General features: G+C 43.7%; 1 protein-coding gene across 1 annotated transcript in view; it reads left to right on the top strand.

Moving 5' to 3' along the window:
- Nucleotides 1–12,897, top strand: part of LOC142186855 (vomeronasal type-2 receptor 26-like) — a 34,808-nt gene that overhangs the window by 11,018 nt on the left and 10,893 nt on the right. The window contains exon 4 of the mRNA XM_075261387.1: nucleotides 4,612–4,735. Coding sequence (XP_075117488.1) covers nucleotides 4,612–4,735 — 124 coding nt within the window. The remainder of the gene's footprint in view (nucleotides 1–4,611; nucleotides 4,736–12,897) is intronic.

The raw sequence follows: 12,897 nt of genomic DNA on the forward strand, positions 1-12,897 counted from the left end.
CCACATCTGGCACATGGTCATTATTACTAGAGATGAGTGAGTAGTGAAATATTCGAGATTCGATATTCGTTTCGAGTAGAGCCTCAATATTCGACTACTCGATCAAATATCAAATCCCATTACAATCTATGGGGATAAAAAAAATGCTCGTTTCAGGGGAAACCACTATTCTACTAAAGGAGAGTCACCAAGTCCACGAGTAGCAGGAGGAGAGTGTTTAGGAGGAGCGCTGTGTAGTTAAAGCGCACGGACCCCATAGATTATAATGGGTCCGTGTGCTTGCAGCGCACTGCCCGCACAAATGATTTGTGTGGGCAGTGCATGGCAAGCACATGGACCCCATTATAGTCTATGGGGTCCGTGCACTTTAATTGTACAGCGCTTGCAGTTGTGATGATATTCCGTTGGGGGTCCTCCTGCAGACTCCTTCTGGACGGAAGGCAAGCACTAATGTGAACCAGCCCTTACTCGTACTGCAGAACCAGCATTGATTGGCTGAATGCTATACACTGTATAGCATTCGGCAAATCAACGCTGGTTCTGAATCGAATCTTTACTACAAATAGTGATAGTATTCGAAAGAGTACGAGTATTTCTAATACCGCAGTATTCTATCGAATACCTACTCGATCGAATACTACTCGCTCATCTCTAATTATTCCCATCTTCTCCATCTGCTTCGCCTCCTCTGTCACACCGTCAGTCATCATCCATCCGTAAGGGAATGTGTGTCCAGTAAACAGAAATCGGCACCCAGACATCTGCAAATGTAACTCCCACCTGGCCAAGTTGCTGGCGGTGCAGTTGCTGTTGTGTTGCTTATTGGAATCCACTGTGTTTTCCTAACTGATGACATTGCACATTATATGTAATAATAAGCTGTCCCTACTTGATGAAGAAAGTAATAAGGATTCTATATGTTACCATAATCCTCAATATCATTTTTCTATGAGAAGGCATCTAAGCAGTTTTTGACACCATCAGCTGTGACTGCTGTGACTGGCTCTTGGGGTGGCATGTTCCACAGATTCACAGACCTTTCAGTATAGAACCAGCCCCTGAGTAGGCTATTCCACGTACTCACAGTCCTTACAGTATATAAGCAGTTCCTTGGATAAACTATTGCACAGATTCACGCTGCTTACAGTGAAGAGACCTTGTCACCTCTATAGATGAAACATTACTCTTTATATTTATTTACATTGAACCCCCTTTGCCAAGTTGATGCCCAAACACTGAGTGTGTCCAAGTCTGCTTGTAAGCTCCATGTATCCTCAGCTGACTGTACTGTACTGAGTTTACCTCCCATAGTTATCTCCACCAGTCCCCTGTAGTTACTTTATAGTTTCAGAACCCATGGCATCATCATAACATCAGCATCTTGACATTTTTATGTCACAGTGTAGGGAGGGGTTAAAACTAGAGATGAGCGAGTAGTTAAATACTCGATATTTGATATTTGTTTTGAGTAGCCCCTCAATATTCGACTACTCGAATCGAATATCGAATCCTATTATATTCTAAGGGGGAAAAATATTTGTTTCAGGAGTAGGCAACATTCGATCAAATTGAACTTACCAAGTCCATGAGTGAGGGTCTGGCTGGATTCTCCGAGAAGTCTTCTCCGTGCAGCGTCCCCGCGGCATCTTCCGGCTCTGAATTCACTCTGCCAGGCATCGGGCCAGGGTAGAGCCGACTGCGCATGTCCACACTACAAGAAAATGGCCACTTACAGTCAAAGCGGCCATTTTCTTGTAGCGCGGGTATGCACAGTCAGCGCTGCCCAAGCCGACGCCTGAGCAGAGTGAATTCAGAGCCGGAAGACGCCGAGGGGACCCTGCGCGGAGAAGACTTCTAAAGATAGGAGAAGAACCAGCGTTGATTGGCCGACTGTATAGCGTTCGGCCAATCAACGCTGGTTCTGCATCAAATTTTTCCATTCGAATAGTGAGTGGTACTCAATCGAGTACGAGTATTTCGATTACTGTAATATTCGATCGAATACTACTCGCTCATCTCCAGTTAAAACAGACTTGCAATTTTTTGGATACCCAATTCATGTAGAAAAGGGCTGAGGTGGATATAGCACATTTATAATTTTCAGTTTAATGGGCACACTCTGCATATATTGGGCAAGTAAAATGCCAAGCTCCCAATGCTGGGCACCTCCATATTGTACACTGAAATGCTGCACACAGGGCTTTGGTCACACTCCTCCTTAACTAAGGATTAGTATTTATTCCTCCATACTTTACACTGCGTGCTTTTTTACTGTATCCATTTTGCTGCCCTCTATGCTTTACACAGGACTGCTGCACTACATTCACGCCTTACAGAGGGCTGCTATACCCCCCTACATATCTTACTGTACATGTATAAGCAATAGAAGGGGTGTAGAAGTCCATTGTGAAGTATGGAGTTGCCTTGGGTGAGGGGGTCTAGTTATTGTCCATCCTCTAGGTGGCGCACCAAAAGATTTTGTATGACCATAGCTGTGAGGTTTGTGATATTTGCCATAAGGTCAGGGAGGCAGGGAGTGAAATTTGAGAGACAACACATAAAATTCCCTCTTTTCTCCAGTGTTTGAGATATATACTTGCCACCACCAGTAGGAACACGCTAAGTTATTTTTGGGTGGGACTTGTGTAGTCTAAATCTACAGAGTGACCGAAATAGTTGACCCAATTATTTTATGTGGACAATTTCTATTGTAATATTAATTAATAAAAGTGAAGTTTTAGATATCATTTCTTCTAGTACGTTTTTGAGCCAGTGAACTATGAAGAATGAAGTGGCAGCAGGATGCCATGGTCTTGTGTAAAATTTGGATACCCTAACCCAATACCTAACCCAATTTCAGTATTTATCACACCTCTTATCTGTTCCTATATTTGTATTTCTGTAGACATTATCGTATACCATGCCTGAAGAAGAGCCGTATCTAGTCTTCAAAAAGCAAAACTGTTCAATATAAAAGGAGCTCTCACGACTTGTACATACCTCCCAACTTTTGAAGAACTGAAAGAGGGACAAAATGTGCGCGCCGCGGCAAATTTAGCCCCACCCACTTTTGTGTTGACTCCACCCATTCTCATTAATTTTTCATGTGCCCGCACACAGTATAATCCTCCTACAGTCACCCATAAATTATATGTTCCCCCTCTATCTCTCCCCCAGTTTCATATACACCCTTCATCTGCCCCCAGTTTCATGTCCCCCTCCATCTCTGCCCCCAGTTTCATGTCCCCTCCATCTCTGTCCCCAGATTCATGTTCCCTCCATCTCTGCCTCCAGATTCATGTCCCCACATCTCTGCCCCCAGATTCATGTCCCTCCATCTCTGCCCCCAGATTCATGTCTCCACATCTCTGCCCCCAGATTCATGTCCTCTCCATCTCTGCCCCAAGATTCATGTCCCCACATCTATTCCCCCAGATTCATGTCCTCTCCATCTCTGCCCCAAGATTCATGTCTCCACATCTCTACCCCCAGATTCATGTCCTCACAACTCTGCCCCCAGATTCATGTCCCCACATCTCTGCCCCCAGATTCATGTCCCTCCATCTCTCCCACCAGATTCATGTCCCCACATCTCTGCCCCCAGATTCATGTCCCCCCATCTCTGCCCCCAGATTCATGTCCCCCCATCTCTGCCCCCAGATTCATGTCCCTCCATCTCTGCTCCCAGATTCAGGTATCCACATCTCTGCCCCCAGATTCAGGTATCCACATCTCTGCCCCCAGATTCAGGTATCCACATCTCTGCCCCCAGATTCATGTCCCTCCATATCTGCTCCCAGATTCAGGTATCCACATCTCTGCCCCCAGATTCAGGTATCCACATCTCTGCCCCCAGATTCATGTCCCTCCATCTCTGCCCCCAGTGTCATGCCATCCTCTCCTTCATCTGCCCCCAGTTTCATGTTCCACCTCAGTGTACAGTACACATTACACTTACCTTCTCCTCGTTCCACCGCCGCTCTCTGCGCGCCTCTCTCTCTCACTCGCACACAGATCGCATTGTGTCTACAAAGCCAGTAGGTGGCGTGCAGTGGCGAAGCAAGGAGCTGAACTGTGACAGCTCCTTGCTTTAGCCGCGTATGTGTTCAACTCAGATCTGCATCCTCTGGATGCAGATCTGAGTTGAAATCGGGACATACCTCCCTCCAACCGGGACCGCAGGACACGTCACCGAAATCGTGAATTTCCCATGGAAATAGGGACAGTTGGGAGGTATTCTTGTGGAACAAAAATATTACAATCCATAGACAACAAGACTTTTTCACCATGGAAACTGTGACTCTGTAGAATAGTCTACCACTAAACTAGTTCTGTACTGTAAGATCTGTTGAATAGTCACCATTGATAGTGGTCAATGCAGTGACAACTGACGGCTTCAAAAGGACCTACTGTAGATATTGTCTTACATCAAGATAGCATTGACACTTATGGAGTTGTATAGAACCCCCCCCCCCCTTCCCTTTCTTTCCTTCAGCCATATTCCTTCCCATTTGTTGGCTTGATGAAAGTGTCTATGTAACCAGACACTTACTTATTTCATGGGTATTTTAGATTTTATAACTTACATGATTTTTATTTCTTTTATCTAAGGAACCATACTCTCGGTGTAAAGATCCATGTAATCCAGGATACAGAAAGGCTCCTAATGGAGGAGTAAAAGTCTGCTGCTATGACTGTGTCCCGTGCTCTGAGGATGAAATGTCCAATGTAACAGGTAAGAATATTTTCTACTACAGATATATCAAGATGTAAATGTGAACTAAGGTAAAATTACTGAGAATAGAAGACTTCTGGACTCGCACACAGGGACTGTAGAATATGAATAAGCCTGCACCAAGTACCAACAAATAAGACCATTTTTACCCATCCTCCCCTCTACCTGGTTTGAGAATTTCTTTTACGAAGCAAATACTTAGAAATCCTTCTGAAAGCTCAAAGAAAAAAAACTCCAGACAAGCTTCTTCACAAACACTAGGGTTGGTTAGGTACCCATTACGGTACCTGACTTTTCTGAGATTAAAAATCAGCATCAGAAATCTGTCACGGTTGTCAATACCTGAGTAACTGTGATACTGAATGCTGCTTGCACCAATATGGAAATGAGGTAGGAAAGCTGTCCCTAGCGCTACGATGGCTGACTAGGCCCTGCCTAAGGGTGTTAGTCAGCTCTACCCAAGCTAAGCTCGGCCCCAACAACTACTGGCTCTTTAGATATGAAGACCTAATAGACAGGTATGGTGAGAGCTGAAAGAGGCTAGGGACTGGGAAATTAGAGGTGGTCACCCCTAATGAAAGAATAAGGACAGCTGCAAACAGAAACAACCAGGATGGGATATGATGGAGAAATATCTGGCGCAGCACAACTATAAAAACACAACAGGAATTGAAGAGAGGAAAAGTGGACTAGTGAGGAAAGGGTATCACAGGTCAGGGGCAAAGTAAACCTGAGCCTTAAACAAAAACTTACTAATACTAAAACAATCACAGGCAACCAGAAAATGCAGGACAGGGGTTGAGCAGTTATGTTGAGGGTTAAACAGACTCTCACACAGAACAAACTCACATCACTTCCAAATCAGCTCCGGAGACCGTACAATTCCCATTAATCTCTCCTACTAAACTGGGCCAAAAATCCTGGTTGGTAACAACGAAAACCGGTGGGGACTGAAGCCAGCAGTGAGTCTTTTATAGACCCCGGAAAGACTTGATAGGTTGATGACAATGTCAAACACCTGAAGCTCACATCTACTGATACACCAAGGCAGATACACCCCCAACAGCTCAGTGGCAAAGGGAATGACCAGAGAGTCACAGGACACCAGCTCAAATCCCCAGAATATACACAACAATGTTATAAAACAACTCAAGTCCTGACAAAATCCAGCTTACATATGTAGCAACACCTGCAGAGAACTGTAAGTAGGTAGATAGATAAATAGATAGATAGATAGATAGATAGATAGGAGATACAGTCCTATGAAAAAGTTTGGGCACCCCTATTAATCTTAATCATTTTTAGTTCTAAATATTTTGGTATTTGCAACAGCCATTTCAGTTTGATATATCTAATAACTGATGGACACAGTAATATTTCAGGATTGAAATGAGGTTTATTGTACTAACAGAAAATGTGCAATATGCCTGAAACCAAAATTTGACCAGTGCAAAAGTATGGGCACCTCAACAGAAAAGTGACATTAATGTTTAGTAGATTCTCCTTTTGCAAAGATAACAGCCTCTAGTCGCTTCCTGTAGCTTTTAATCAGTTCCTGGATCCTGGATGAAGGTATTTTGGACCATTCCTCTTTACAAAACAATTCAAGTTCAGGAGGGGGTTACTGCCTCCTTTGGCATTCCTGAGCTGCTGTCCATCTCCCATTGGCTCCAAACTTCAATGTCCAGCCAGACACCTCCTTGCTCCAGTCTGTGGAATTCTGTTACAGGGTGTGCCAAACAGAAATCAAGCTCCATCTTGGAAATTCCTTTCTTTGTCTCAGAACTATGTAACCTTATTGAGGAAAAATTAGTATTTCTTATGACACAAACATGCAAAATAAAGTATAAGAATCTTGATTCATGTTCTCAGACTTAACATTCCCCTCTAAATACTAATTTTTCCCTAAGCCTGTGAACCTACTGATCTGTTCCAATGTGCTTCGTTCCTCTTTACCTCTTGGGTGACAACTTATCCATTGTAGATAAGCTCCCACTTAAAGGGCTTTCACATAGGAAAGTCAGATCCTAGCTGTCCCTAAAGCAACTCAACATATTCCCGGGGAGAAGCTTTCACATTGTCATACACTTTTATTGTCTCAATATCAGTCTCAGGTCTCATTGTCTAAATCCACAGCCTCGTTTATCATCCCCTTTAGACACAGGAATACACAGATTGATATCACTAACAGGATCAGTCTCTATGTTGCATAAAACATAACAGGAACATAAGTGCAGATCATCCAACAGTCCTTGATATTTCTCCTCTCAGGATTTCATATATCTCATCTCTTTATCTCCATCCAATCTTTGGGTTTAGTTTATAAGTGTCTCCACTGACTCAGAATCTGGAGGGAAGGAGAAAACTCAAGAATATACATTAATCATATGTTTTTCATAATTCGTCACATAGTCAGTCAGCACACCATATTACATCTGGAACAATTGTGAAAAAGACAACCCAAATATAGGGCTAAGGCTAATTTCTCCTGTCAAGAATTTACCTTACAGAGAATGCAAATACAAGTGGCAACCAATAATTACTTTCCAATACTCTGGGAGCTGCATGGGGGGTATGAAACACTTATTATACAGTATACTCATAATATAGCATAGTATTTTCCTTATTACCCATAAGTTCCATTATTACTTTGATGCTCTCAGGGATCTTACTTACACTACATCTTTCAGTAGCTGTCTACCTGCAGTCCCGTCTATGGTGATTTTCTTCACCAGATATGCCTCAGACCATCTTGACGAGAGATAACTATACACAAGCACTTACTCATACCGTCTCACCTTTAGTAACAGCATATACTTAACCTGCAATCCCTGGAACAGGTACAAGGGCCTCAGGCTCACCTATATCTGACTATAGTGATACTAAATCCTGCGGCTGCCCATCCTCCACTCACCAGGTCACATATGGCTACTACTAAACAGTACACTTAGTAAGAAGCTGCTTATGCCATAAGTGGGAACGATGTTCTCAGTACATACTCTCTTACCACCGGACACCAGGACTTGTACATCCTCTTTCCAAGTCTCCTTTCCTCCTAGACCATTTTTGGTGCATCAGTGTCTTAAAACCTGAAAAGAGAGCTAAAATGTTTGGGTCTAGCATGGTGACCCCTGTAGTTACATGTCCCCTTGGCTTATGCAGCTGGGCTAATGGCAGTATCTGCCCACATGCTACCCTACTTCTTTCCTATCAGCCTTGGTGTGTGGCCATAACTTCTGACTATACCTACCTATGAGCAGCCGCAGGGTCTCCATCACACAAAAAGTTCTTGCCCTCCAGATCGGACCATAATTTTACTATATCAAACACCTACCCTCAGACATTGTACCATGTTCAAGTGATGGCTTCTATCTGTGCTTGGTTTACCTCATATTCAATGACCGTGGCATATCCGTGGCAGAATCCACCATCTACAAAAGAACTCAATCAAAGTTATCAATAGATTCATATTAGCAAAAAAAAATAAAAAATTTCCTTAAGTTGTCTTAATCTTCTTCACTCCCCCTTGAACCAAACAAAAAGCATGATGTAATTATGAACTTTTTATACTCCAATGTTCACTAACAATGACTCTTGTGGTTTCCTATCTTTTTTTTTTTTTCTTAAATGACTTCATGTTCTGTGAAATAGATATTTTACCAATGACAAAGCTGGATACGTTCAAGAATGTCTATCTTCTTATCACACTGCAGGTGAGCTGTCCAGCCACTTATCTTTGCTTCCAAACCAAGATTTACAACCCCCTTTCTTAGCAGTGTCTTCTCATGCAAGCAGCTACACAGCCCACACATGACTGTGCCCCCCCTCCCTCTGTGTGTGTGTAGGATTACAGGATTCAGCAAGCTCTAATGCATACTTCTTAAAGGAACAGAGACACATTCATACAATCTCATCAGCAGAGAAGGCAGAAACACTGAGTAGAAGAATCAAATAAGTCTCCTGATCACGTAACAAAATTTATACACAAAGGACATTACACAGCAGATACGGGGGTGGCTTCTAATTCACTTAGTATAGGACAAAATAATTTTCCTTTCTTTACTTTTTTTTTTTTTTAAACCAAAACATCATCACAAAAATAACCTGTGCTACATCTTTTTATCAATCAGCATACACACACATACACACATATATTTTTTAAAAATTTCAAAACTTGGGACACCTTTTTGAGTTTCCATATCCGTTTTCCTACAATAGAGAACAATCCTGATTTATAGGAGCATGGTTCATCACAAAAGAACACAGAAGGTAAATAGAGTATACTGTGTACGTCTTGAGAGGGTCCAGTGTTAAAATCAAAGATGGTGAACACTAGGGCGACACCCTTCCCACCATGTTCCTTTGGACACAATAGATATGATAAGGACTGTAACTCTGGTGCTGGAACAAAGCCAAGTTTCGACTCCTCCGCACCTTCTTGAAGCTCTCGGCAGTCAGTTAATGCTGTGAAATCCAGGGAATCATACGAACACAATTCAAACAGCTAGCAGTTAGTACCGACACCAAAATTACACATTAATATTTTTCATGCAACTTTTTGAATATTCTCATCACAAACCCCACTTCTGTAATTACCACAGGTATTCAGAACCTATTAAACTATACTTGAAGTTACCTTAAGGGAAATCTACCAGACTTTTACAATTTTCTTTACTAGATCCCAACCAAAGTTTAAACGTATAATCCTCTAAACATCATAATAGTGGTATACAGTGAGGTCTTTTATAGCTGAACTTGTCACTAGTTTTACAAGGAATTATTTCTCTTGGCAATGTATCAGATTCTTTGTATTTGCTTTTAAAGTTACTCATCCTCACAATCAACTTCCAGAAATCCTTCATTTGCTATAGCACACGCACCTATAAACCATGCTGTGCCTTGTAACATTCTATTGTCTTTCAATATGCCTCTATTCTCTCAGATAGCAGCTGTCAATTGGACTGACTACAACCTCACTTGCTAAGGAATATGGCTGCCACAGGAAGTGGCCACTGCTGGGCTGGGCTGCAATATACCATTGGACGGCAATCCAGCTAACTTATACAGATGGCTTGTGTCCTTCACATACTTCTTTCCCTCCCTAACCTTAACCAATTCCACTGCCGTCTGTGCCTCACTGGGCAAAGTATGTTTACACTTAAACGCCATAACTAGAGATGAGCGAACAGTGTTCTATCGAACTCATGTTCGATCGGATATTAGGCTGTTCGGCATGTTCGAATCGAATCGAACACCGTGTGGTAAAGTGCGCCATTACTCGATTCCCCTCCCACCTTCCCTGGCGCCTTTTTTGCTCCAATAACAGCGCAGGGTAGGTGGGACAGGAACTACGACACCGGTGACGTTGAAAAAAGTAGGCAAAACCCATTGGCTGCCGAAAACATGTGACCTCTAATTTAAAAGAACAGCGCAGCCCAGGTTCGCGTCATTCTGAGCTTGCAATTCACCGGGGACAGAGGTTTCCGTCCAGTTAGCCAGGGCTTAGATTCTGGGTAGGCAGGGACAGGCTAGGATAGGAAGGAGAAGACAACCAACAGCTCTTGTAAGAGCTAAATTCCAGGGAGAAGCTTGTCAGTGTAACGTGGCACTGACGGGCTCAATCGCCGCAACCCAGCTTTCCCAGGATCCTGAATGGAATACACTGTCAGTGTATTCCCGTATACCCGATATATACCCCGATACCCGTTCCAACGGTGTGCCCCCCCACCTTCACCCCAGAAATACCCTGCAAGTCCCCTAGCAATAGAATTGGGGCTATATACACCCACAATTTTTACTACTGGTATACAGTGCCATTGTCTGACTGGGAATTCAAAGAATATATTGGGAATACAAATACCCTCATTTCTTGCTACTGCCATATAGTGCCAGTGTCTGACTGGGAATTCAAAGAATATATTGGGAATACAAATACCCTCATTTCTTGCTACTGCCATATAGTGCCAGTGTCTGACTGGGAATTCAAAGAATATATTGGGGTTACGTGCACCCACAATTTTTACTACTGGTATACAGTGCCATTGTCTGACTGGGAATTCAAAGAATATATTGGGAATACAAATACCCTCATTTCTTGCTACTGCCATATAGTGCCAGTGTCTGACTGGGAATTCAAAGAATATATTGGGGTTACGTGCACCCACAATTTTTACTACTGGTATACAGTGCCATTGTCTGACTGGGAATTCAAAGAATATATTGGGAATACAAATACTCTCATTTCTTGCTACTGCCATATAGTGCCAGTGTCTGACTGGGAATTCAAAGAATATATTGGGAATACAAATACCCTCATTTCTTGCTACTGCCATATAGTGCCAGTTTCTGACTGGTAATTCAAAGAATATATTGGGGTTACGTGCACCCACAATTTTTACTACTGGTATACAGTGCCATTGTCTGACTGGGAATTCAAAGAATATATTGGGGTTATAAATACCCTCATTTCTTGCTACTGCCATATAGTGCCAGTGTCTGACTGGGAATTCAAAGAATATATTGGGGTTACGTGCACCCACAATTTTTACTACTGGTATACAGTGCCATTGTCTGACTGGGAATTCAAAGAATATATTGGGAATACAAATACCCTCATTTCTTGCTACTGCCATATAGTGCCAGTTTCTGACTGGTAATTCAAAGAATATATTGGGGTTACGTGCACCCACAATTTTTACTACTGGTATACAGTGCCATTGTCTGACTGGGAATTCAAAGAATATATTGGGAATACAAATACCCTCATTTCTTGCTACTGCCATATAGTGCCAGTTTCTGACTGGTAATTCAAAGAATATATTGGGGTTACGTGCACCCACAATTTTTACTACTGGTATACAGTGCCATTGTCTGACTGGGAATTCAAAGAATATATTGGGGTTATAAATACCCTCATTTCTTGCTACTGCCATATAGTGCCAGTGTCTGACTGGGAATTCAAAGAATATATTGGGGTTACGTGCACCCACAATTTTTACTACTGGTATACAGTGCCAATTTCTAACTAGGAATTCAAAATGCGCAAGGCTCCCGGAAAGGGACGTGGACGAGGCCGTGGGCGAGGTCGGGGGAATGGTTCTGGGGAGCAAGGTAGCAGTGAAGCCACAGGGCGTCCCGTGCCTACTCCTGTGGGGCAGCAAGCATTGCGCCACTCCACAGTGCCAGGGTTGCTTGCCACATTAACTAAACTGCAGGGTACAAACCTTAGTAGGCCCGAGAACCAGGAACAGGTCTTGCAATGGCTGTCAGAGAACGCTTACAGCACATTGTCCAGCAGCCAGTCAGACTCTGCCTCCTCTCCTCCTATTACCCAACAGTCTTGTCCTCCTTCCTCCCAAAATTCCCAAGCTTCACAGAACAATAACCCCAACTGTCCCTGCTCCCCAGAGCTGTTCTCCGCTCCTTTCATTGTCCCTCAACCTGCCTCTCCACGTCACGATTCCACGAACCTAACAGAGGAGCATCTGTGTCCAGATGCTCAAACACTAGAGTCTCCTCCATCTCCGTTCGATTTGGTGGTGGATGACCAGCAACCCACCCTCATCGACGATGATGTGACGCAGTTGCCGTCAGGGCATCCAGTTGACCGGCGCATTGTGCGGGAGGAGGAGATGAGACAGGAGTTGGAAGAGGAAGTGGTGGATGATGAGGACACTGACCCGACCTGGACAGGGGGGATGTCAAGCGGGGAAAGTAGTGTGGATGTTGAGGCAGGTGCAGCACCAAAAAGGGTAGCTAGAGGCAGAGGCAGAGGTCAGCAGCTTAGGCGAAGCCAGGCCACACCCGGAATCTCCCAAGATGTTCCAGTTCGTACCCAGCCCCGAAAAACTCCCACCTCGAGGGCACGTTTCTCGAAGGTGTGGAGTTTTTTCAAGGAATGCGCCGAGGACAGATATAGTGTTGTCTGCACAATTTGCCTCTCGAAATTGATTAGGGGCTCTGAGAAGAGCAACCTGTCCACCACTTCAATGCGCCGTCATTTGGAATCCAAGCACTGGAATCAGTGGCAGGCAGCAACGGCAGGACAAAGGCCGCCTGCCGTTCACGCCACTGCCACTGCCTCTGCCACTGCCTCTGCCTCTGCCACTGCCACTGCTGACTGTGCTGGCGATGCACTCCAGAGGACGAGCCAGGACACCACT

The sequence above is a fragment of the Leptodactylus fuscus genome, chromosome 1 (assembly GCF_031893055.1).
Source record: "Leptodactylus fuscus isolate aLepFus1 chromosome 1, aLepFus1.hap2, whole genome shotgun sequence".
Taxonomy (NCBI): Eukaryota; Metazoa; Chordata; class Amphibia; order Anura; family Leptodactylidae; genus Leptodactylus; species Leptodactylus fuscus.